This window comes from Orbicella franksi, chromosome 4 (assembly GCF_964199315.1).
Source record: "Orbicella franksi chromosome 4, jaOrbFran1.1, whole genome shotgun sequence".
Classification (NCBI taxonomy): domain Eukaryota; kingdom Metazoa; phylum Cnidaria; class Anthozoa; order Scleractinia; family Merulinidae; genus Orbicella; species Orbicella franksi.
Window position 1 is genome coordinate 862,555 of NC_138148.1, and position 27,865 is coordinate 890,419.

General features: G+C 38.1%; 1 protein-coding gene across 1 annotated transcript; it reads right to left on the reverse strand.

The window, feature by feature from the left end:
- Positions 1-333: 333 nt before the first annotated feature.
- On the reverse strand, positions 334-27,061 carry LOC145485767 (sodium channel protein 1 brain-like). The gene is made up of 24 exons (XM_081464391.1): positions 27,026-27,061; positions 26,603-26,842; positions 20,625-20,752; positions 20,065-20,145; positions 19,428-19,556; positions 18,006-18,097; positions 17,323-17,517; positions 16,976-17,036; positions 13,308-13,452; positions 12,610-12,744; positions 11,943-12,440; positions 11,134-11,322; positions 10,568-10,909; positions 10,133-10,331; positions 9,092-9,375; positions 7,292-7,465; positions 6,751-6,861; positions 5,854-6,117; positions 5,439-5,492; positions 4,448-4,585; positions 4,141-4,254; positions 3,865-4,003; positions 3,081-3,212; positions 334-1,988 (listed from the first exon to the last, which is right to left on the reverse strand). The coding sequence occupies exons 1-24, from the start codon at positions 27,047-27,049 to the stop codon at positions 670-672; spliced, it is 5,187 nt and encodes a 1,728-aa protein (XP_081320517.1). The 5' UTR covers positions 27,050-27,061; the 3' UTR covers positions 334-669.
- Between the last annotated feature and the right edge of the window lie 804 nt (positions 27,062-27,865).

Here is a 27,865-nt window from a genome sequence, read left to right on the forward strand (position 1 = left end):
GAGAGGAGTGCTCAGATCAGTGAGGAGTGCTCAGATCAGTGAGGAGTGCTCAGATCAGTGAAATCCAGGCTAGTTAGAAAATAAAAATCTTAGATCGCAAACAAGGCGATTCACGCAGGGAGGCATATCGCTCGAAATAATATGTGAATCTGATTTCAGCCGGAGGGTTCAGCAAACTGAAGAACGAGTGTAAACTTACGAAGAGGACACTTCAAATTAAATAAGAAAAAAACAAGAAGTTAAATTAGAAGAAACGCCATCGCAGTTATATCCACAACCAAATAAAATCCACTGTTTTTCGGGCTTTATCGCAACTGCGTATGGGATGATTTTTCTACTACTTAAATGTTTATCCCGCAGTTCAAATATCAGAGAATTTCATCTATTCAGTGTCTATTCTATTTCAAAATATATTTCTTAGAATTTGTACTCCAACAAGAAAAACAATCAGTTACAAACAACATAAACAACTTAAATCTGAACATATCATATTTGCAAAATAGCTCTCACTGGAAGGCCAACGCTTAAAAAAATAAATAGAAAGAAAATTCAGAAAACATTGCATGTTTTGTTGCCGCAGGAACTTCTTTCGAAGATTTTTTGCAGTTGTTACATTGTACTCAGCTGTAACTAGGTTTGCTTGTAGAGTCAATCGGCTCACTGCTTATTTTAGTTTTTTTTAGTGTGATCGATTGTAGGCTGTTTCATCACGTCTATTTTCTTGAGTGGCGCAGACCTTGGTGTTCCTTGTCTCACTGTGTCCACCCTAGTGAAAACTGTTTTTTCCAGTGAAGGTGTCCATGCAGTTGTTGCCTTTGTTTTACCTTTCAGCGGCTGTAAGTGATTAGTTTTGTATAGATTAGGAAGAGAATCACTCAGCCTGTCCCCAGAGAGTACTAAGTCAGCTATGCGGCTTCTGTTTAACCCTCCGTGTACTAGTGTGTTCATATCATGCTCATTCAATCCATGATTGATGTTTCCTGTGTCTGGTTTACTCCCAGCATCAGCAACACTCAATGACGAGGCTTCTCTACGTTTCCTTTCCCGGTATCTCCTGACCGCGCGTGTTATAACCCTTGCGGCGACAATCTCGCGGTTTTTATCCATTGTGGTGGTGGTTTGACGGTAATGTGTTACTGCGGGAAAAACAGCTCGAAATCTTTCCTCCATTCGCTTCATTAGTAAGTTAAATTCCTCGGAATCAAACTCCTCGTAGCCAGTTAAAACTCTCTTTACCAAAACCTGCAGCAAGTGCAGACAGTAAATCTTGTCGTCTTCGTACAGCGGTATATTCAGGAGCGCGCATGCGGCCTTGTTTGGTTGTTTAATTCTCAGGTTTCCCTTTAAGGTGTGCAGAAACTCCGACAGATCTTTATAATAAATGTATTGAGTGCTGTCTGGGTCATACAGCATCCAGTGTTGATAGAACAAATCTATGTCCTCTCCGGTAATTCCAATCTTTTCTTGCTCCATGACGTTGTTATAATTCTCCAGTATTACAGCAACGTACATGTTGATAAGGACTAGAAAAATAATTACAATGAAGCTTGAAAAGTAACAAACTGCGATCCAGCCATTTCCGCAATTGCCATTCGACAGCCCTTTATAATTCGGGTCACAATCTGGCGGCTGGATCATCAATGGTTCTAAAACATCGTTCCAGCCCGCCGCAGTCATAAGGCGAAAAATTAACACCATCGAGTTCAAAAACGTTTCAAAATTGACCACGTCATTCAAAGCGCCTGTCTTCTTGACATGGGCAAAGAAGGACATTCCTATGATGGCGTAGATGAACATAATGAGAAAAAGTATGCCTCCCACATTGAACAGCGCTGGCAAGGAGATTATAAGTGAGAACATGAGCCGTTGAATGCCTTTAGCTTTCTCGAAGAAGCGGAGAAGTCTGCCAACTCGGAATACGCGAACAACACGTAAGAGATTAGGTGTTATGATGATGCCTGTCTTGTTAAGGTTCTCCACAAGTATACCTGCAAAGCAATTAAAAAAAAACGACTTTTATTAAAGAGGCTTGGGAGGTCGTGCTACTTTAGGTCAAGTTTGCGTCAAACCAGTGGCCCATAAAGCCAGTTTCTGTAGCATGAAGCGACTAGGAGTATGTATACTACCCCCCTGGATGGGATGCTGGTCCATCGTAGGGTTACCCCCCAGCATTAGATTCGCCGGTACCCATTTATACACCCGGGTGAAGAGAGGCACTGTGAGAATAAAGTGTCTTTGTCCAAGAACACAACGCATCGTCCCAGGCCAGGGCTCCAACCCGGACTACTCAAGTCCAGCGAGCTAGCCATCATGCCAGCGCCTCTCGCTATATTTAGACCACCTTAAAAATAAAATGACACTTGTAAAAAAGCCATCGGAACGACAGACTGTGATCCATAGATAAACTGTAAAACATAAGGAAAAGAAAGATAGTACAATACCTCGGCAAAATGAAATCACGAGCATTTAGATTTAGTTGTTACGAGCGTGGATACGAATTCTGTTGATGAATATTCTCTTTTAATTTGAACCTTAGAAAATGTTCAGTTTGACATTTGGAATTCATAATCTTCCGCAAATTTCAAATCTAGGTAAAGAACAACAACTCAAATAGTAGCGTACAAGATGGTGCGAGTTTCCAGTAACTAGTCCGTAGTCATTGGCAACCAGACACATCTCAGTGCGATAAAGCACTCGAAAGACGGGTTCCCGGCATAAAACACTTCAATATCCACAGTTTGAATAAAAAGTAACTTATATACTAGTTATGCAACGTTCTCTCGTGGTATACCATGGATTATCCCACGAGTCACTTGTATTTTCTCGGTATACGACGAGTGTGTACTGATACCAAGAAAATACATGTGACAAGTTTGATATTCCGTGGTATACCACAAGAGAGCGTCACATAACTACGCCGTAGAAAATACAGTGATCAACACAATCAATGCGACATACGCGTGGCGCGCGATGGGAAGGTTGAGTGTTATACTGTCAAATATAAAACGGCTTTCCTGTATTTTGATTGGCTGTATTCTCTATGGCATGGCATAAATTTCGATATCCTGACAATTTCTTACCTACTATCGACAATACGACAATGACGAAGTCAAACACATTCCAGCGCTGTTGAAAATATCCCCATCTCAGGGCGATAATTCTTAGTATCGCCTCAATGATAAATATACAGGTGAATACGATGTTGAAGTATTGTGATGGACACATAGGGCGATCTCTTGTTAAGGACAAACACGATGTAATGTCTTAATAAGCTACCAGAAAGGTTATTATAGGTGAAATTTCTACATTATTTTTGTAGTTGTTTTTTTTCGAGCATTTTTATCTTGAGTCCCTGGCTCGGTAGAACGGGCAACCACTTCCTGTGTCACGTCTTTAAATAAATTATAACTACTACCATTACTAGAAAACTGGCTTGTTACCAAGTTCTCAGTTGCCCAGGGAAAGGTTAAGTCTTTTCCTGTCTCAGGAGACTGGAAAAGACAGATGCCTTATCGGTACCAGTGCATGTGGCTTTTGTTTGCGACTATAACGCTGCTCCCCTCCCGGGAGGATGGAATGTCTGATAGGGTTTTCAAACCATGGGTGAAAAGAGACACTGCATCAGTAAAGTGTTTGGCCCAAGGACACAAAATCATGGCCCCAGCCAGAAGTTGAACCTGGACGGCTAGATACAGTATCGAGTGGACTAACCACTAGAACAACAAGTGTAAACCAGAAACTTATTTCACCATTTTTAAGTGACTAGTGTACTCTCTCAAGGCGTCTCGTCTTTTAAGGCTAATATTGGAGGGATGTCTTGCTAAAAACGTAAAAATACTCCAAAATAGTTGAATTAAAGGATATCTAACACCAATGTAACCTGAGGTGTCTGATCATAATGCTGTACCATCATCACTATCATGTTCACTGTGATCACCAAGATAATAAAGATCTCAAACTTGCGATTTTCCACCATGTCAAACACCACAGCTTGATAGCGGTTCTGTATTGAGGGAAAATTGTCAAAGAGATGAGTACTAGCAATATATTTTTTAAATTTATTTTCCAGTGAGCGATGTTCAGTACAGACTGTGTGGGATCTGTTTTACGAAGAATCTTTGATCGGAATCCCGTCATTACCTCTGGTCTTGCTATTTTCTTTTTCGGCTTCTTAGCTGCTGCGTTTTTTATCGCATTCATCCAACTCCTCTGGTTTGGAGTCAAAAAAATATGTACGGAACCCAACACCTCCATCTGTTGGCAAGAATACATTAAAACAACAGAGTCAATATTGTAAACTTTGTTTTGTATTCACATAATCAACGTTAAAGAAAAGCACAGCTGGAGGGGAACAATAATATTGTTTTAAATTTCACTAGCTAAGAGTCGAGCACGTTTTAATTCGGTTTAATTGACGTACAAACAAAAAATGTGTATGGTTGCTGACCTGTTGCTTGAGTTGATTGAAGTTGTCGATGATGACACCGATGAAAAGATTTAAGACAAACAAAGATCCAGAAATAATGAACACAATGAAGAACATGTAAGCAGCCATATTGTTCTCCCTCACGGGCTGTTGATCCACCTGTAAGTGATAAGTAAACAAGCAATAAACAAACAACATGCGAGTTAATACAGAGTGATAGTAAACAGCAACTCTTGCTTTGAAAGTTGCATTGCATGAAGTTTCAGTCCAGCACCTTTCTCAAATGAATCAATGTACGTCTTTTTGTTTCTTTTTGAAAAGCCTCAATTTCAAAAAAAATGACACTATTATTATCTGGCATTTGTACAGCGACTTTCAAAACTTTCCAAAACATACCTAACAATGTCTTCTTATGCTGCTTTAAACATATCTACCACGACAATGACAGGAGTAACGAAAAAAGAAAGAGACAACATGGCTCAAGATCCGTCACTTACAGAGCATAGACTATTACTAACACTTTCAAGTCATTGAAGAAAAAAACTTTGTTTCGTGAGACTTCCGCTAAGATTATTGACAGCAGCGTAAAATGAAATCGTTAGGTACGGAAGTTTTAAACTTCAGAGGTCTCGTGTTATTGAAAGCGATAGTAACTAAAAGCTTCATTAGTTTTCTAACGCGGAAATTAAAGTCGCTACGTCAAGGATGGCGAATCTTGTGAAATTCAGTCCTAATTTTTCTTGTTAGTTTTTTTGTATTCCCTCGTAATCACATCAAGCGTTGTTCCTCTTTTCTTCATTATTACCTCCACCAGTGGTATTTGTTTTTATTTAAGACAACTTTAATTTTAAGGAAATGAGACTTCCTTCGATTTGAAGGTAACTTAGCATATCACACAAAACTCCTTTACAATATAGTATGACTTTTGAATGTTAAATCGTGTTGGTTCGAGGATGGGTGTTAGTTGAACACGGAGACCAGAAAAGACGAAGCAAAGATAAATGTTACCAACCTTAGTAGCATCAATAGCGTCCTCCATAACCTCCATCCATCCCTCAAAAGTAGCCTGAAAGGCAACAGGTTATAATTATCTGCCTTCCTTTTTCCCTCAGGACCATCCACATCAGCTACTATTGAATCTGTTTTTTTTTTTTAGAATCCCATTGTATTATTTTTATTCAGATTTTAACAGTTGGTGTGATATCTCACGATTTTTACCAACTTAACTGAGTGGAGATGCCCCTCTTCTGCGCTATCAAATATTTTTTCCATTGACACCTGAATTATATATAACTATATTATTAAGTTGACCTGTCGCTCTATGATGTTGTTAGTACTGCTATTGTGCCAACTCTTTAGAAAAGTACATCATGATTTCCTTCAAAATATTCGAAATACGGAATCTTTAACTTCTTAATTAAACATACCACTTGAAGAAGTGCCAAAAATCCGTTGCCAGAATTATCAAAGTTAACGTTTGAGTTAATCCAGCGGTCTCCTCTTGCAAGGCATGCGGACTTGTTAGCCACTACAGAAGCGTCATACTTAACGCCGCGCGCGTCGACACACTTGTAGAATTTCCCGCCAAAAAGATTGACGCCCATGATACTAAAAATAAGCCAGAATACCAGGCACACGAGAAGAACATTGGCGATTCCGGGTATGGCGTGAAACAGAGAGCTGATCACCACCTGAAAAATAAAGCCAAGAGGCTTAAAAATGTCACAGTCCGCATTAATCGACGACCATATTAACATAATTTGTCACAGACCATTTTCTTCTCGGAACAGACAAGGTCCGTGGACAAATATCCTAGCATATTTTCGTGCCAAATGGTGGCTATCGTTTATATAACACGATGTATGTTGTTCCCAGTAACGTTCAAAGGATAGCAAGCCGACATAAAGTGTAGGCGTTATTTCATCCTATATACTAGTGTGCTGAGTTGTCACCGATTGGAATTTTTTCCTTGTGTATCTAAACCGGATCCCAGAGGGGTCACGTTTTGGAGTTTTCTTTTATGGCCAATTCCCTGCACGAGGCGCACCTGCAAGGAATCATGGTGGTTGCAAAAATAATATATATCCAGTCCAAGATGATGGAAACAACTACCGTGATTCCCTGCGGGCGTGCCTTATGGAGGAAATTGGCCATTTGCCTTACATGTACTAAAAGCTATCTGGTTGAAAAGTGCACTGGTTGAAGAAGGTGGCGTGCTTCGAGACACTGCAAGATCATAGAGCAATAATGAAAATAAAAATATTGAAATAGGGACATCGGAAACTGGGAAATAACGGCGCTTAAAGCATTTTAAAATAACTCACCCTCATGCGTTCAAATCTGGAGATTGCCCTCAGTGGCCGCAAAGCTCTCAGTGTTCGCAGAGAGCGAATAGACATGACTTCTTCATTGCCAAACAAAGCGATGAGCGAAACCTTTTGAAAGAATGAAAATACATTTTCAGACACAATAACTGGTACCACCAGAGCTGTTATTTTTTTCTGGATAAATTTTGAAATGTTGTGCTATCCCCAGGCTAGTAATTCATTTGAGGAATCAAAAATAGGGACATCGATAACGTTCACTAAAACAAACTGAACATAAAACTATTGGATAATAATCGTAACTAATGGAAAGGTAATCAACTTCTGAAGGAGCTATTGAAACAAAGCTTGACTGTGGAGCTGTTAAACTCAGAGCCACCGTGTTCAAGTAAATCCAGTAACAACTTAAACGGCGATTTTAACCCGAGACTTCTAAATTTAAAGTCAAACAACTAGAATACTTAGCTACAGCAACTCTCATTTTACAGCTAGGGAGAAATTCGGAAACACCTCAAGAGGAAGATTTAACAAGATTACTTACCACTATGATAACGACATCAAGCCAGTTCCACGCGCTCGAGAAATAGGACGTGAAACCGAGACCGATGATTTTGAGTAAGAACTCGAGCACGAACACAGCGGCAAAGAAAATGTTGAGCACCCTTAAAACCTCCTTCAAGGTTGGTCTGCTGTCCAAGTAGACGTCTTCGAAGGCCTTAGAAGAAGTGAAACTTGTATATTTAAAAACTTTTGCAAATCAAATGGGTTTGGCATAGTCAAGTTATTTCAAGTCATTGAGTAAAATTGAAGAAAACTTTCAAGCACGTTAGAAAATGAGCAATTATCTTCAAGTTTTTCATAGGCAGAGAAAAACTCTTTTTTTTTTTGCAAAAAGAAAAGATCTTTTTATTGGTTACAACAAAATAAAATTACAATGAACACACTTAATATAAAATTACAAGTCGAGCACCATCTTGCTTACATAGTCACTATAGTCGAGCATAAAGTATGGATAGAATGCATCAGGGTTAGAGGCATCTCATACAAGAATCTTTCTCTTCAGACGACTATCAATGATCAGCTTTTGTTCCACCTTAATAACAAACTCGTCTATGTTGCAATGCTTAGGGTACATTTTCTGATAGTATAAGTAATATTTTGCAAATAATAAACAGTAATTAAATTGTAGAACGCTGTTTTCAGAAATATTTATCACTATTCCAAACAATATCTCATGAGACTTTGGGGAGAAAGTGCAATTGAATTTTGCATTGAACCAATCGACAAGTTTGGTATAAAAGTCTTGAGTAAAATGGCATTCAACAAAGGTATGAAGGATCGAGTCCGGCTCTTTACAGTATAAACATTTGTTTTCGTCTTCTAAACCGTAGGTACATAATTTCTTCTTGGTAACAGTTAGTCTATGAATCAACTTAAAGTTAAATTCTCTCAATTTATTTTCACAACATGTTTGTCCAATAAGAGTAAATTTTGACCTCCAATCGATGTTATCTAATTTTAATTCTTTTTTCCCATTTTTTCCGTCCAGTGGCAGTACAAGTACTACCATTAATGTAGAGCCAATAGTAGTCCCTACACTTCATTTTACATGGGTCAATGGCAGAGATTAACTTGATAATCACCGATTTGGAGCGGTGGTGGTTTTTTCATGCCTTGATTCGCTATGCTTACTTTTGCAGACATTCGACATTCATTCAGTTTTTTCGTTGACATGTTAAATCGACCAGTCATGATCAGAGGGCTATCTAAACGAACATGGTCAGTCTTTGTCGCGTACGTTCTTAGCAACGTATCATTAGGGACCTTACGCAGAACACGACGGCAACGGCAACGAGAACGTCACCAAACAAAAGGTCTAATGAGCAAAACAATGGCTGTGCACGTGCATTATAATTCTAGGTACATTTCTTTGCCTTCCTCTGCAAAACAGAAACGTGAAATGACCAAATTCTGCGTTGTCTGGAGAACGTGAACCACAACGGCAAATTTTTCGTATTTCTATTTGGAACTGAACGCATTCGTAGCATATTCAGCAGGGGCAAGTTTTAATACCGACAGACACACTGAAAAGTTCCAAATAAATGCGAAATTTCAAAGTAAAATAGAAAATTTTTACTAGGCGTCGTCCTCGTCGTCGCCGTCTTATATGCGTAAGGTCCCTATTGTGAAATAGACGGCACATTCCTGCCTGGCAAATCTGATTCCGAGTTTGCCGTCGACATTCGACGGTTTGGCATATAGTGAGTCATGAAATATAACAGAGTGATATCAGTGTAACTGTGATAATATCATGGACATGCTCAAAGAAAAATCCACTCACCAAAGCAATGCTACTTGCTGCAATTAGAAACACGATGAACCATTCAAAATACTTGTGCTCCACAAAGCATTTAACTTTGTGACGTACGCACATCCAAATCACGTGACATGTGGTATCTTCAAACCTACTACAGCAGCTGCGCTGAGTCGGAAAGCAGTTGTCAACTTCATATTCCCGGGTGTTCAAGGAACAGCAACATACTGTTTTTGGTGAGTCAGGCGGGCAGTCCACTTGCGAGGCTCTCCTAGATATTGATCCCACTGTGTCTGTATGGCCATTGCTGACTAAAAAAGAGAAATTCAACTGCAATATGATTATTTCATTCTGTGAGAAAGCATTTGCTTACTTAACTACTGAAGTCGATTTCAGTTAAATAGTCGAGGAGGTTTCTTTCGTCTTCTCCATCTTTCGCAATTGCGTTCTACGTAAGACCCTCACTAAATCGGCTACCTTGTTGGCAATTTAAACCAAGTCTGAATTAATTGAAAACTTGTCCAATGCTGATCCTTCAAATAACTGGTTACATTTTTGCAAGTAGCCGCGTCTTGCAATACGTCTAGCATTGATAATTCTTGTCATCTTAATTTTCCTAATCTTAGCAATCTATGGTGCTATTTGGCTAGTAATTACTTCATTGCTCTTTTTATTTTACAATTCAAGAAAAATCAGCTTCAATCTGTTCAAGAAGGGAAGAATCCGTTTTCAAACGAAAGCAAGTTAGTGTGGACAGGGCTTAATCTATACAACTGCAGCATGTGAAGTACAGCGTCGTGAGACAGGGAACTAAAGTTTGCAGTCCACAAATCCAGTAGTGTCTGTACTCACAACAGTTCCTTAGAACTCAGTTAAACTGCGAAGTAAGAGTTCCAGGGACGTCTGGGCTCGAATTGGTCTTATTAGTCATCACAGAAACAATTCTATGAAACTTTACGATGGTCAACTTCTTCACAGCAGAAGGACGAAAAACACTGCCTATATGTCTGGTATTGGGGGAGACTATCCATAAGTAAATACTCAAACCCTAGTTTTGTGCGTACTTACTTTCCACGACCTCTTCTGTCGGGGATACACTGTTTTGAGGCCACCTGACTTTGGATTTGATTCTCCTGATGAAACGCGACGCAATCACGACCTTTCTTAGGCGCGTGAAGATTCGGTTCTTTTTATTTCCTTGCGCGGATGAGGGCGAGGCTTGACCAGCGAATGAGCTTAACAGAAGCGCCAGGAAAAGGTTCAAGATCTGAAACGTGACAGAATCGTGAGTATTGTTGCCAACCTATTGGTAAATAACTTCGATGTATTGGAGTTTGTATGGAAATAAATAATTCATTTTGTTTCATTTCGCCTCCGATCCAAGTTACACTGGCATATCGAAATTGGTGCATGAACAAATATTGGAATGAATTTCATTTTTACTTATGTATAAGTCAGTATGAAAAATCAAAATGACAACGAAAAATATATTTGTTTACTCACAATAAAGTGTCCTAAAATAAATGCTGGTATGAAGAGTATAATGGAAGCTGGCCCTGCAGCCCTCATGCAGTCCCACAGAGGTTCAATCCACTCTCCGCAAATAATCCGAAATATTAGCAAAAATGAATGCCAGAAATCTGTGAATCGCCACCGAGGAATTTCGCCGTCGAATTTCTCAGGCGTGTAGGAAGAACCAAACAGTTGCATGCCCACCACAGCGAAGATATAGATGATGATGGCTAATATGACGGACAGGTTGGCAAGCGCTCCCAGACTGTGACCTATTGTTGCCAGAAGGCTTGACATTGTGCTCCAGGACTTGGCGAGCTTTAGAATACGAACCTGGAAAGAACGCCAGGAAAACTAATTGTTATTTTTATGAATCAAAATTTGCCAAAAAAGCTGTAAACTTAAAGAAAAGTTACAAAACTGAAAACAAAATTCCCGCTAATCCTGGGATAACCTAATCGGAGTTTGAACTAGCCGGCCCTGAGGTAGCTGACTACAGCAAAAACAAAAACTGGAATATTTTGAACCATCTTAAAGGATTTAATTAAAATGCTCACCAGTCTAAATGATCTCAATACACTTGTGCCCGTGTTGTCGATGAGGTTTGACAGAGTCAAGACAGTGTCTATGAGACTGATTACCACAACTACGCCATCAAAAATGTTCCAGCGGCTTTTGATGTAACCACGAAACTTGAAAGCGATCAGCTTGAGAATCATTTCCCCCAGAAAGATAAATGTACAGACCTGCAAAACAGAGCCAAGAATCAGTTGCAATCCTGATACTAAATGTGAGACTAAACTTTGAAAATAGCTGGAACTTTTGGAACTTGACGGATTGTAAATCATGCGCACCTGGCAAAACATATTATCGAACGAAGGGATGTGGTTTTGTTTGGAAGAGAGCAGGGGTTGTTTTCGTTCTTTATTTTGTCAAACATGTATACCTGTCTTCAAAACCGACTTAAAGCACAGCCTGGTAAACCAAAGAATTTCATTACCTCTTCAACGCCATTGTGTTGTGAACTAAAACAAATTTGGGATATTTTTACCCATCGAATTTATCAGGTAGCTCATTATGCTGCGTTGCCGGGCAGGTACTCAACAACCAATTAGCAATTAACTGATAACTAAAATGTAACTGATAATTAATAATAATAATAGTAATAATAATAATATTAAAATACAATATACTTTCCATGAAATGATCAGGTGCTTTTTACACAATAACGATGTAAATTTACAATGGTTGCTAAAAATACAAAACATGTTAAAACATATAGCATTTCAGTAAAAAGCTAACCTAAAATAATGTCCTTAAAAGCAACTTAAACCGATTAATTGAAGGTTTGGGTGTCTTTACTTACCAGATTAACAATATCAATCGCTAAACCCAAATCCTCGTCCATTCCGTGATATTGTATAGACATGAACAGAGTGTTAATCAGAATAATCATGATAATACCAACTTCAAACACTTTGCCCTCTACGACTCGCTTCACTCGTTTTCTAAATGGTCTCCAAAATCCGCACTTCACAGATAGCCCAGCGCAGCAAGAACAACACTTTTTGACGGATTTCTCTGGATTCCCGCTTTGATTATTGTTTGTGAGGGTTTTTCTTGTAATTGTGTTGTCCTTAATGTCTTGAGGGCCTTGTTTTATTTGAAAAACAGAAATTGACTCGGCTTGTGAGAGTGTTAAAGGGTTTTCAGTGTTTGCTGCTTGATCGAACATGGCTTTGTGAATCGTCTCGTCCAAAACCACATCTTGTTCACCGTATACGAGGCTCAAGATACTTCTGCGGCTGCGCAGAGAGAAGGTGGAGCCCTGTTGTTTCTGTTTGAAGCGTAAGTTGTCATTTTCCTGAAAAGAAAACACAGAGTCTTGAATATGTTCTCGTACACTGTATATACTCGAGTTTTAAATAAAAGCTTAAAGATCTCACAGTGGTACCAGCACCACTTTTGTAGGGATTTCTCTACGTGAGTTATTTCACTTGATGGTTATTTGTTTTTCGTAGCTACATGTTTACCTGCTTAGCATTTTGCACTTCATTTTCATACGATGCTGCTACTACAGCGAGAACGAGATTGATCAGGTAAAATCGGCCAAACAACACGATGCACAGGAAATAGATCACTGTCCACGGACCCAGGGCGTAAAGGATCTTAAGAAAAAAATAAAATAATCATGGATAAGTAATCATATTAAAAACTGAATCTTTGGATAATGCAATTCGAGTGTTTGATACGATTATAGCCTATTATAGTCATATCCAACGCGCGCTCGTGGAATAATTGTTAATTGAGAGGCCAGTTCAACAGCTGATGGTTTCACCATTTTCTCTGCAGTGGAAAACAGTTCAGGGAATGATGTTAAGCTATAGAAATTGTATAAGTTATATTCGTCTAGTTCCAAAAAGATGACTATGTTACAAAGCGATTAAAATTGTTTCCCACTTGGAGGCAAATAGCAAATGAAACAACAGGCGTACATCCAGGCCAGTGTTCCTATCGCGATCTGTTATCTCTTTAAAGTCGAAGGAAAAAATCGAACTCGATTTGCTCTTCTTGCCAGGTGATCACCAATATACTAACTATGTACCGTTCGAGCAAGAATACAGTCGTTTTTTTTTTTTAAAAGTTGCCTTTCGGTAGGAGTCGCTGGCGAGCAATAGAGGGGGACAAAAACGCCTCCTTTCGCAAGCAAATAAGAATTTAAATAACTCACATTATTGTACACATTCTCCCAAAAGTCCAAGGTAACAAGCTGGAATGACGTCATAATGGCCCAGCCGAAATGATCAAAACTCGTATATCCATAATTAGGATTAGCCCCTGCGTCTGGAAGACAGCTGTGATTGGCTGAACAGTGCCTGTAGAGTAAAAATACGAGTACTAATCAGATGCAACTCAAAAAAAGATGTTATGGTGGGCGTGATTTGCTTTGCTCTTTAGCTTTGTAGGAAGATCATCTGATGCACTTAAAGCTTTTAATACTTGTTTCTACGCATACACTACACCTTAATATTTCCCAAAGGTATCCTAAAGTACATCCAGAGAGAATTATCTTAAAGGTTCACGACATTGTACAAGTGACTCTACTTCCCACCTTCTCGTCTGTACAGTTTTCAGTCTAATATCCTACTGTAGCTCAAATGTAATATGACATGCAGTATGTGAGTAAGGTTCGTGATACATACGCTCACGCGTGCAGTTATTATAGCCATGTGACGGATAAGAGGCTCTTTTGGGAGTTAATGAAAATGGAAATCAGATCTGCGACTATTTCCTTTTCCAAAAATAAAGCAAAATGCATCAGCAACCGAGAACAGGAATTAAGACGTAGAATAGACCAACTTGATGTTATTATCTGCGATAATTTTTCTTCTCCTTACATCGATGGAGTACTACGGGAGTATGACGGACTGAAAACGGAACTTAAGTCAATTTACGAAGAAAAAGGAAAACAGGCAATGTTTAGAGCAAAATGTCGTTGGATAGAAAATGGTGAACGCCCAACAAAGTATTTTTTCAATCTTGAAAAAAGTAATTACAACAAAAAAACTATATCAGTGAACTTCGATTACAAAATGATTCTATTACGCGCAACGAGACACTGATTCTAGAGCAAATTGAAGATTATTATAGAAACCTATATACCTCGGATTTAACCTTTTCTGAAACAGCTTATGACACATTCACTGAAAATGTTGAATCGCCTAAGCTTTCAGAGGACGTGAAAGGAACCTTGGAGGGTCCACTTACGTACGAAGAATGCAAAAAGATACTAGAAACCTTTCAGAATGATAAAGCACCGGGGGAAGATGGATTTACCGTTGAATTTTATACCTATTTTTTCGATCTTTTAGGAAACGATTTAATAGCAAGTTTTAACGAAGCGCACGAGAAAGGTGAACTCTCCATTTCACAACGAAGGGGAATAATTACTTTAGTTCCGAAAGAAGACGGGTCACTCCTAGATCTTTCAAACTGGAGACCGATTACTTTGCTTAATGTTGATCTTAAAATAGCGGCAAAAGCAATAGCAAAACGCATTGAACCGACACTACCAAACCTTATCCACTCTGACCAAACGGGCTTCGTAAAAGGGAGATACATTGGGGAAAATATCCGACTTATAAGCGACATAATGGAATATACGAATCTACAAAACTTACCTGGCATTCTAACCTCCCTAGACTTCCGTAAAGCTTTTGATTCGATTGAATGGCCCTTTATAATGAAAACTTTAGACCATTTTAATTTTGGTAGTGACATCAAGCGCTGGATTAAGATATTCTACACGAACACAGAAAGTGCGGTACAAAACAATGGTTTTATAACCAGTTGGTTTAAACCATCAAAAGGAGTTCGACAAGGTTGCCCACTCTCCCCTTATTTGTTTATTCTTTCTGCAGAGGTACTCTCAAATAAGATACGTCAGGATTCCAACGTGAGAGGAATCAAAGTCTTCGGTAAGGAAATCAAGCTGTCCCAATTCGCTGATGATACAACTCTATTCAATGCGGACATAGAATCTTTAGAAATGGCCTTGAAAATTGTTGGGGATTTCGAACGAATTGCTGGCCTGTCCTTAAATGTAAAGAAAACGAAGGCGCTTTAGTTGGGGAAATGGAAAAGTAATAGAAGTAAGCCTCTGGATTTAAAATGGTTCCACAGCCCCGTTAAGATATTGGGGATATATTTTTCGTATAATATTAAGGAGAATAACGAGCTCAACTTCGACAAAAAGATCCAAAAGTTGCAAATTAAGCTGGATATGTGGAGTTCACGGGACTTGACGATATTTGGAAGAGCCATGTTAATTAAAACCTTGGGCATATCGCAACTTATTTATTCGGCCTCTAATCTGGATGTTCCCAAAGGAATTGTGGAAATTGTAAGAACAAAATCTTTTAAGTTCCTCTGGAAAAACAAAAAAGATAAAATAAAAAGATCATGCCTTTACCAGGATCCAGACAACGGTGGAATACGCATGACCGACTTTGATATTATGTTAAAAGCCCTAAAACTCGCCTGGATCCCGAGACTGTTGCGGACTTCGGACAATAGTAATTGGTGTATTATTCCAGAGCACTATTTCAGAAGAAAGGGAGGGTTAAACTTTCTACTAAGGTGCAACTACGACACAAATTATTCTAAAGATCTCCCGCCCTTCTATAAGAAGATATTAGACTTCTTCAACGAATTAAAAACTCTTTACTCGTATGATCAAAAGCAGGAGTTAGTATTGTTTAATAACAAAGATATATTGGTGGACGGGAAACCCATCTTCCTTAGTGAATGGTTTAAAAAGGGTATTCTATCAATTAATGACCTATTGAATGAAAGTGGCAATTTTTTAACATTCCGCGAGTTTTGGGATAAATATTCCTGTGAATCCAATTTTTTACAGTATCATCAAGTTGTTAGTGCTATTCCGGAACGCTTAAGGTCTCTAGCCAAGTGCTCCGACATCATCAACAAATCATTTTTTACCGGAAATAATAATATCTTTTCCCTCAACGAATCGACACAAATTAATCTGCCCAAGGCTAAGTCAAAGGACTTTTATAATTTGCTTAACGTCAAGATTCACACCGAAGATCAAACGGGCCCTAAACGTTGGAGCGAAAAACTCTCTTTAAAAAGGGACATGTGGACTAAGATCTTTAAATCACTAAAAAATATTTGTAAGGAAACTAAACTCAAAGAGTTTCAATTTAAATTAATCCATAGAACGATAGTAACTAAGAAAGAACTATTCAGATTTGGTATTAAGGCGGACGATGAATGTCTATACTGCGGAGATAAAGATTCAATTGAGCACTCTTTTATCGAATGTATGTTTACCAAATTGTTTACCCAAAAAGTCTTGAGCTGGTTCAACCAAGTGAATGCGTGTCAAATTTCTCCTACCACAGAGGAGACCTTGTTCGGTATTACTGCAAGCTCCCACGACATAGCAATAATACGGAAATTCAACTACACCACCTTATTTATGCGCCATTATATTTATTCAAGCAAGTTAAATAGCCTGGCCATCTCCATTTAGGATTTTATCAGTAAGCTACACATTAAATACAAGCTTGAAAATTTGTCTTAATTAAATGTTTTAGTGAGAAGTACTCCTCCCTCCTCAAAGTCAATACACAGTATAACGTATTGTAAGTAACTGTATGTACAGCAAGTAACGTAAGTAGAGTATTATATTGTTAGCAGTGTAAGTAGCCCGTATTGCAAGTAATTGTAAGGAACTGTATTGAGTATTGTATTGCCAGCATAAGTGATCCGTATTGTAAGTAACGTAAGTATTGTAGAACTGTGTTTTGTAAATTAAAATTATTAAAAAAAAAAAAAAAAAAAAATATGGTGATTCTGACAACATCTACTCACACAGCTCCAGAATTATTTCCACAGACGATGGGTCTGTCCTCAGAGTCAAGTATCCAAACATCTAAAATAAACAGGTTGAAAAGAATCAAGAACACGGAAGATCGATCATCGATTAAATCGATCCAGGTATGTATGCAAGTCAATATCAGGAATATTTGTAAGAGCTATTAAGGATCATTAAGTAAACTAAAAGATATTATGACAAGGTAAACTGTACTTTTCTTTTCTCAATGCGGAGACAATGTAAAGGGAACATAGCGGGTCAGTTTTAAAATTATTTAAAATGTGCTCTAAACTAGAACTAAACTTTAAAGGGAATCATCATATCGTAAACATGAAGTACTCACTTGGATTGGATGCGTAATCCTTGTAAGAAATTTGAAGATTCTCGGGCCCAGGCTCCGTGCATTTATTTCTCAATACACCCACAAATACTTGCATGCCGACAAGTGCGAAGATACAAATAAAGAACATTGTGAGGATGAGTACATCCCATAACATCTTCATGGATGCAAGGAGAGTGTTCACCATCATCTTTAGACCTATAAAACAGCAAACTTAACTTTACTGTACCTCCGGGACATAATGACTTTAATTGATGAGCGGTTAATCCCAACATCTGTTTCGATCTGTTTTCATATCGTAACTGAATCTTCCTAGATCACACAACGAGGAAGCTAAGTAATCGTTTATAATACTTGATAAATTATAAGAATCCTTTAGAATGAGTGTACGAGAAACGACGGTGGGGACGAAAGTAGAGCTAAGAGTAGACACACATGATATATGCAGGCTCGCGTTTTTAAATGTATCTCGGATGTTCTGGTCATGCATTCTTTCACAAACGATCCCTCTACTATTAAGTTGAGGTTCATATAGTTGAAATTGATATTAATTTGGGAAATAAAAGAGAAAGGTTTGATGAGCGCTAAAAAGCCAAAAAGAGTAAAGCCAATAGCGACCAAACGGCATAATGAAAATGCATTGTAGTTTCATTTTGCTTTCTGTTTCTAAACTGACAATCACAAACCTTTTACGGCTGATATGGTTCTGAGAGCTCGAAACACTCGGAATGTCCTGATTCCAGAGAGATTTGCCACCCCAGGAGCAAAAGTTACATAGCTTGAGAAAGAAAAGAAATATAACAACGCTGTTTATATCGGCTGTTTACGCGTGATCTGTGATTTACAATGAAAAGTTTCCAATCAAAAGAGATTGGAAACGCCCAGTTTCTTCCATTACTGTAAATACTCTTTTCCTTTAGCCATCCTAGCTTAATAAGAAATAGCACACAAACTGCTGTGACAAACATGACACTGAAACGCATTTTGGAAAACAAAATTCATTAACTTGAGGTTTCGTATGTTTCGACATACATCTTCAGAAGTGACCGTTTGGAATAGAAGAAAAAACTAAATTTAAATTAAAGATAAGTAACTAATTAACAATAACAATGACAGAAGCTGAGAAAAATTTGCATATTAAAAGATGCAAACTAATAAAGATAAAGCTTTTTGCAGCTAACATTATCGTTTAGGGTAGGTTTCAATTCCCTAATTAGTAGAGTCTCCTTTATCTTGCAATGAGTATCTGACCGACCTTTTGCCAATATATCAAAGTGGTCCCATTTTAAGTTGTGACCAGTTGACGTGACGTGGCCTGCGATAGCAGACGCATGACAGCTACTCGTGATCGCTTTAACAGGCAGCAAAACAGACCGAAGAATCCAACCACCACAGTCCTCAAAAAGGAAATAATCTTAGTTCTACCTTATTTAGAGTTACAAAGGAAAATTGTTACCAAACAGCTGAGGACCTGCATTAATAAATTTTATCATAGTAGATGGTTTGAACCCAGGAGTATCAGTAGTTCGTATAGTGTGATCGTCCGGGTGAGGGTAGTTATGAAAAGAACTGTTGTTGGTGACTGACGTTTCGACAACCGACAAGAGTCAAGTGAATAGTGTTTGTCAGTCGATGATCTTATAAGTCTGGTCCGTTGAACGTTATTGGTCAGTTTAGCCAAGATGGTACTGGCTGAAAGACTCGTGTAGAGTTTGTCATCAGTCATTGGTCGGTTTCGATCCGTCTATTGTTAGTCAAATTGGTCTGTTTTTGGTCCATGTATTGTGAAGTCGGTCTGTTAGAAGTCCGTTTGTCGGTTTCGTTTCCGTCGTGGATAAGTCGTTTGTAAGGCGCCGGTAGTTGTTGACGTCTGTTAAGAGGCGTTTGTTTTAGGTTAGTGTACCAGATTTTAATATGCAAATTTTTCTCAGCTTCAGCACATGGTCCACCCCTTAGTTGTTTGGGTTTGATTTTCTTAAGTAACGAGAGCCTGTTAACCTCCAAAGGTTCATGAGAATGTTTAAGCACTTGTCTTGTGCCGGATATCCGGCGATATTTGACTCGATATAGGGATTAACAGTAAAATTCGACAAAATAAGAGATCCTACCCAAATATTACAACCACGAAATCCAGCCAATTCCACGGGTCTCGTAAATACGCATATTTGTGAAGAGCAAATCCTTTGGCAATTATTTTGAGAATCATTTCAACAGTATAAATAGCTGCAAATACATATCTGTTGAATGAGAAGAGAGAGACAGATAACCTGTTAACACCAGCAACTAGGGTACTATTTCCTTATCTCGGGATATCATCAGTTTTATCAGACGTCAATTAATACCGGATAGGATGTATGTTATAGACTTCTGGTTCTGTTGGTCTCCTTTTGCTGTATTTGACAACGTTTCCTCTGGTCATTCATGGGTTCGGTCCAATAAACAAAAATAATAGCCATCTTGCAGTTCGCGTTTTACTGACATTTGTAAAAAGTACGAACACGACGTGACTGTTCTGCACGTTTGCTCCCCTCCGTTTTTTGACTGGCGAAAAAATTCGCCTCACGTTTGCCCTTCTCGAGAGATGGCGGGAACTGCTTGTCTATCATTTTCACTTATTAAATCAAGCTAAAGAAATAACCAAGGGAAATCGTTTGGATGTTTGTAATGTTCACTAGCAAAGGGAAGAAAATTATCACTACTTTGATTAGTAATTATTACAAAGTGAAATCAATTGGAAATACTCACTCAGGCTCCTCTGGAGGATTTGTCAATGCAAGAAAAACACAGTTTACTAAAATAGTTAGGATAATAAAAATTTCAAAATATCTGAACAGAGTTAAAGAATTTATCATCAAGAATGAATCAACACGGCATAGAAGTGACCAAACGTAAAGTTCTCAAAATAAAAAGCCTAGAATTTCCCTCTGAGCGCAAAACCCTTGGATGAAAATAGAGGAAAAGAAAGGATATTTAGCCCTCGGGGGTACTGAAACCTATCATGACCTTCGATTTCAATATGGAATCAGATCGCCGTTGCTCTTCTGACGGCACTGGTCAACAAGGTAAAAGGGGGCAGGTTATTAATCATTAAGGAGATATTAAAGTTGAGGAAAGGTGGATGTCAAGTTTAAGTCTGTGACATGTTGTTATTTAAAGGGTTGAAAATTTGACACGACTTCTGAGCGTTATTCCCAAATCAGGGTTCGAACTCAGATCTCTCGCGCCAAAGTTTAACGAGCTTACTGAAAGGCAACTGAACCTACATCTTACTATGGAGATTTAATAATAATTTGTCCAAAGGATACTGATTTGTAGTTATATACAATGAAAACTTCCTAAAAGGGTGATTTTGACCAAATATATAAACAGATTTGGCTTTATTTAGTCTGTGCACGTGCGGCGTTCCAAAGCGGCTGGTGATGACGATAAAGGTCTACAACAGAAAACAGATCAACTGAACATCACTCTACTTGACAAATAGATTCCATGTTGCCATGCGTCTGCTCAGTAACAGATCACAGATGACGTTAAAAAGTGACACATGAACCGTTAGGCGAATGTGTCACTGATGTTCTTACCACCTTTTGACGCCATCTATGATCTATTACTGAACAGCACGGCTACATGGAATCTATTTGTTTTATATGATAAAGAAACAAAAAAAAAATAGCTGTATATTTTATCCAACTATTTTCATAAGAGGACAATAGAAAACCTACATGTGCTACTACAGCGAGCTAATCGTGTTTCTCGCGTTGTAAAAATAAATGTAAAAAATAAAAATCTTATTTGTAGTGGTCATGCACTTAGCTATACAAGCACTAAGCTTAGCTAGTTTACAGGCATGCCACTGAAACAAAGGAAACAAGTATTTCAAATGAACGTAACTTAGTTAAAAATCCCAACTGGCACGAGGCAGACCAGTTGGCTATTTACAAAGCGTGACCGAGGATTTGAACTCCTCGGGACTACCGAGAAACAATTCCCGCTAGTGGAAAAAAAAATCCAAACAAACAAATCCCGCTAGTGGCAGGGTGAAGGCCTTGAAGCCGGATTACAACACCAGCGCCCTAAGTCACTCGGCCACGCTGCCTCCGTAAGAGTTGAAAAATAAAGACCAACTCTACCATGAGTAGAGTTGAATAATAAAGACAAAGACAAGACATGATCGCATTCGCACATCAAATTTATGAGCGCTGGATTATGTTTGCAAAACCTGAGTAAAATTCTTCCGTTCTTCGCATGCTGAATTGTGTTTCCAGTAAAAGGATGCCTGGTACTCAAGACGCTGAATTCGAAATATTCAATTATCTGCTGACTGATACACCACTACAGAAATATGTGTATATATGTTGTCCACTAATTTTCACCTGTGTGCGAAAATTCAAAACAGAAGACCACAGAGCATTCAAACCAATCCACGACACGGAGCCGCGACTGAGGAGAGAGTTCTGTTTATTTAGGCTACATAACGTGAAATGCTTGATAGTGTTGTTAACCAAGGGCATCTTATTATGTCTCGTACTACCTAACCACAAGCCACTTAGCCCACCGGGTTTGATTATTTAGATCTTATCAGTGCTAAACGCACAAGCGGGCTCAATGCCATGGGCACACGCGGTGCTATTTACTCAGATCACTCCACTGGACTTGGTAAGTTTTCTTTTTCAGTTAGTCATGGAAAAACAAACAGAAGAATATTCTGGACGTTTTTAGTACAAGCTATGTTATTCAACTAAATACAACTACGATAGTAATTACAAAGGAAACGCAAAATTTAACGCAGGTGTTTTTGTTTGGAATATCATTCTCCCGGGGAGAATTCTACTTGCTCGCTTGCTAAAAAGCAGAAAATTGATGGCAAAATAAAATGATAATCGAGGACGAAAAATGTTTTGATTTTTTAGATAAATATTAGGCTTAAGTCAGCTATTGATCTGTCTACCCTAATTTCCATTTTTTATTCCCTTTTAAACAAAGCTTTAAAACTTCTAAGGAAGGTATAGAAATAAGATGAAATTATTCCCTGATACTTAGTAGATAAATATCCAAATTCTCCTAACAAAATCATCACATTTTCAAGCAGTCAGCTAATGGGAATAACCGAACAAATCATCAAAGAGTGGCTTTATTTCTGTATATTGTCTTGATATACAACCAAGTTTTCAGAATTGAGTTAGCTGGCTGTACAATGACCAACTCTTGTCCAAAATCGGCAAAAAAGTTTCCTTCCTTACCTTGATCTCCATTTAGAGTCATGATCAGAAAAATCAACAAATTATTTTACGAGATTGCTGGCCGTGTTCGAAGATAACACTTAGAATTTTTATGTACGCCGTTAAAACTCGCAAACAATGATTCTGTGAGAGAGCGATAATTTATTTAACAAGATAAATCAAGGGAAACTCAGTTCAGTAGAGAAAAAAATTGCAAGTTGTTCCTATCTATTAAAGTACAGTATGGCAAGCTTTTTATGATGGAGAAAACAATTTTCCTTGTTCGAAGACATGTCGTTTACTACACATTTCTCGGTTTTAATTGCGTCGTTGAAAGCCAGCACAGTCGCGTCTTTCGTTATCTTTTAAGACAACAAACAAACTTAACGCCAAATACAGCCACTACAGCGATATTAACATGGTAAAATTAGTAGTTAACAGGGTTGCTATGCTTACAGGAATCGTTCACGAATTACATCGTTTTTCAATGAGGTTTGTGCCGTTGGATCGCAGAGAAGATCTCGGTAACCGCTTTTAAAGTATTAAATAGTTAATTTGTTTACCTTTCGTGGCTGAAATTTTAGTGCTTCCGTAAAATATATTTTGTCAATTATACCACAGCCCAGAAGCCTATCTAATGTTCTCATCATAGCTTCAGTTTTAATTTACTGTTGATAAGCGCTATTTTGTAACGATCGACAGATTGTGCATTGATAGTTAACCGACTACATTTCGCGACCATAATTTCCCATTTTTTTTTAATTAGGCGTCTGAAATTCGACGAAATCCGGTTTTAAATATTTTGTTTACGACCAATTTTCAACGGTTTAAATTGTCTAAACTTACATCGAGGTAAAAAGGTTTGAAAGTCGTCATTGAAATCAACCTCGTCCAACGTGCGAAAACAAACTAAAATATCATAACTGATTCTGTATCGCTGTCCAGAATTATTTATGTTCAAGGAAATTGACACAAACTTGAAGTCTTTCCTAATCATAAAATTACCTCAGAAGAGTTCAGTTTCTCTAAGAAGCCTGATAAGGTACTATTAAGGGCATCCATATGAGGAACGATTACATGTATGAAGCGACAGCAGTAGATAAATACATTTCCGCAATTCTCAACTCGAAGCAGAACGTCTGCAAATCCAGAAAGATCAAAGGTTTCATGTCGCGACCAGCTGTCCAGTCGTTTTATAGTTTATACCAAGACAAAGCTCGAGGTTTTTACGTGTGAGAGCTGAATAATTAAATATTCTTCAATTCAGCCAATTAGAAAGGTGCACAAGACCTGGTAGAAGACATAATGTCTCTCAGAAATCGCCGTGTTGATATTGATCATGAGGTACAGTGTTGAACAGAACAGGACTGTTGAGATATCGACACTTTCCTGAAGCACCGTACGTATCAACTTCTATATCGTACTCTTAATCTACAAACATTGATTTCATTCATCCGACTACGACGACTACGTCTTCGAGCTGGTGTTGCCATGGAAACGGGGTTCTCCTCAAGCGACAATGAAATCGTTATTTTCAATTCACAAATTTTATCCTCATTAAAATGCATTAACGTGGATAAACCTAGTTTTGTTTGAAGAATGGGCAGTTGTTTGGTGGTTTCTGCTGACCGCAGACTAAAATCATTTTAGTCATAACAAAAAATCATACAGAATAACCGAGAACTACAATTTATTTTGTTGATGTGGTAACAAAATGGTGTGGATAGGCCCTTCAGATGGAGCCATTTTCCTTTATCCCGTGAAAGGATATTATGAACATGTTTTATGCAGATGGATTAATTTGCGACACAAGTGAGGGGAAAACGGAACTTATTGACGTACATTCCCATTGTGAATTTCCATGGTATATTATCATAAAAAGGACAAGACAGTGTTTCAAAGATCTCTCAAATACTTTTCGCTGCGGTCTGGATCGTTAACCTGTCGCCGTTCGAGGACAAGACTGTGCATGGTCTCGTTAACTTAGCGACACATGTTATTGACTTCAGAGACGTAAAACCAGTCCAGCCGAATTGTGGCACGATCTATATTTGAGACTCACTAAGCCCTAGATTCGTCGTTCCTCGTGACGTTTCATCTACCTTACTTTGTTTTAGCTATTTATTTGATCTTGTTCCCGTATTTTTTGTTTTGTGTGATGCCCATGTTTAGACAAGGATTATCCTAACTCGCAACCGAGTCCGTCTCTTAATCCCTGGCGAAATGGCGCATGATATTTGTAGCACCAACCATGATGTACTATTATCAATTATCATTCACTTTGAGCTTGGTCAAATGTTTCACAATAGCCAAAGATAGTTTTTCCCATTTGACCACGCTTATGATAGTCGATTATATTTGAGGAGATTCAACTATCATGTACTCTCTTTTTCAGCTAAAGGTGAAATGCTTCGTCTTGACGTATATTCTGTCTTGTGCCCGTCTTCAAAGAGAGAAACATAACCGTAATTCTAAACATCTATGATCTAGTATTTCTAATCTGCCTCGGACAGGTTGTTCAAAGAGTTGATAAATCGCTCAATTTTCATGTATCGTGTGAAAATTAGAAGTCAAAATTAAGCACTCCGAGGACCTGTGTGGCGTAGAGCATTACAAATGAAACTTTCTGTGACCAAGCATATTTAGTATTCGCTCTGATAACGTCACCTTATGATTCAATACAACTGAGGCAGTGTAGAGAGACAGACAATTTTTGAGGTTTCTGCTGTTCTCTTTTCATTTCTTGTCGTGGGAATTTTACTGAGTAAACTTTTGATTAAGGCGGAAAAATATTAATTTCGTCAGCAAAAGGCTGAATCACTTTGCAACACAAAAAGTTATCTTAGTAATCGAAATGCAGTGTAGTTGAGACTTAAGATGAACACAGTATTCCACCCTTGTTTAAAATAAGAAACAAGATGGAAGAAAACCTTGAATCATGGCTGTGCTCAGCCAGACGAGTGCTTTTGGTGCCTTTGACCGCAAAAATACTGCAAACAGTTGAAAAGTACCATAGAACAGTGCTTGCTGACGAAGTGAAACAATTAACAGAGTTTTCACATTCACTCAGCCTTGTACTAATTATGCTAATTGTTAATTATAAATGATTTCATGTCGTTTACATGTAGCTACATGTATGTATCTGTTTTACAAGAATGTCTAAGTTTTTTTGGGGGGGCTGCTTGTGAATCAATAAGCATAAATCTGATAGAAGTTCAATCTCATGTACTATCTGTGCACGAAACAAATATTAGTAACGGAATTTGATTTTCTTATTTGCTTTTCTCATTGACATACAAGAGACAATATTGGGCGTCAGCAATTATATTCTGAACTATTGTTTGTACATTCCATTAACTAACATTATTTAGTGAACTGAACCATCAGTACAAAATATAAAATTTTATGTCTCACATATATGACATTAAACCTCATTTTATTATTTGTCTAATTTCCTTCTGTTTGGTCTGTTTGGGTCTGTTTTGCCACCATAAGCTTAATCAGTCATGATGAATGATGTAAACAAATGTTTCTCTGTGTAAACAAAGATAATTGCTAGAGTGATAATGCTTTTCTCTTAGGCCAAAGAAAACACTTTTTGCGCTCTGAACAACCGAACTCAAAGTGTCCTTGTCATTTTTTTCCAGTGAAGAAATCCATAAAGACAGAGCCACTAATTTATCGGAGAATAGTGACTAGCGGTTACTTGCTGAATCAGGACATCACTTAGTTTGCTTGTTAATCTTGATGTACAGACTGTTAACTAGGTATTCATAATTTGGCTATATGAACTTACAGGTCGCCTCCAGCTAAAACGAACTTGTAACCATTTGGAATTCATCATTCAGGAAACTGTTAGCCGTGAAATTTGTCGCATGATCCGAGTGAGTTCGTTAAATTTTGACGAAGCAACACGCGCGGAAGCGGAATACAACTGATTTGCGCGTAAAAGGCAATCGGTTATATCGTGAGTTATAACTTAATTATTATCTTCAGCCGCTTCATAACTCATTGCTTTTGATACAAGATGACTAGATGCAAAGAATATTACACTGAACTGAACTCACCTCATCATTACAGCCATGTTTGTCCTCCAACGGTCGATTGAAATACCTTGGTCGATCAGGGCAAAATTTCCGCATCATATTTTTAAAGAAGTCTTTGATTGTTTTACCATCGACACTGCTAGTCTCGCTGTTCCTACGGGTTGCCGACCGGCTAAAGTGGCTGGCATAACTAATTACGCTAGCTTGGGATAATCTTGTGGTTGCCCTTGTTGGGTTGGGCGAGAAGTTTTCGTTCTGTTCCTGAAATAAGAGAAAAAAACTCGATTTACTTGAAGTGATATGGCTCCTAGATGTGCCGCTCTGTTTACACGCTTACATGCTGATGTGTTAATATGTTTGCACAATGAGATGGTTATGCTATACAGTCAGTTTGACCTCAGTCTACACAGAGTGAAAACGGGAAAAATTTGACGTTTTGCCAACCTGTTTAGAGTCTGTGTTACACATGACGGAAGAACTGCCGCAATGCGCTTGAGAATGAACAAATTTATTCAATTTTTATAATTGCCGTTTCGAGTAACTAGAATGAAGTTGATACTTTCCCCAAGGCCAGATTCTTTGTATTGTAAATCAACATAAAGGTCATACGTCACTTTGAAACAAAGAACTATTTATTAGGAGCAATAATGGATGTGTTGTTAACTAAATAATATTTGCAGAGAAGGTTAAAAGCGTTCCGGTTGGTTAAAAAACATTTCAAATCTCAACCCTGCGGCTACCAGTTTAAAAGTTTCAAAAACGACTTAAAAATAGTACAAATACAGGCTGATACATACAAAAATGAACAATAATAACATTTGATCTTTTAAGGAGTAAAATTACCAATTGAAGAGATATTTTGTGATTGCATTGTTTAATCCATTTTAACAATATCTATTTTTTCCTAGTTATGTTGTGAAAATTTTTATTTAAACGTTTCATAGAGTATATTTCCAATATAGACTGGCAGAGGAAAGCTTATTTTAACCAAAGAACGCTTAAATTTTTTCAGCAAATGCAAAAATATTTTAACGCGCTAGAAATTCTTCCCTCTAAGGCAATGACGCGCTCGGTTTCTGGTGAATGTTACAAACTGGTCTTTTTATTGAATCGGAACATACAAATACCAAGTTGAAAGACAGGAAAAAACACTAAAGAAATACAAGAAAGAAGGTGCGAGAAATGGGTTGTGAAACGGTGCATGGGAAATCAAATTGCAACTGAAATTATGGTTTGACTCGATTTTCATCATCGGGAAGACACAATGGGACCAGATTGAAGTCA

Bases quoted from the DNA above. Each gene is read 5' to 3' on its own strand.
- LOC145485767 (XM_081464391.1), bottom strand. From the start codon at position 27,049: ATGTGTAACACAGACTCTAAACAG. The intron at 11,323-11,942 runs GTAAGTAAAGAC...TCTGTTTTGCAG, and splicing joins CGATTGATATTGTTAATCTG to GTCTGTACATTTATCTTTCT. The intron at 10,332-10,567 runs GTGAGTAAACAA...GTCACGTTTCAG, and splicing joins TTATTTTAGGACACTTTATT to ATCTTGAACCTTTTCCTGGC.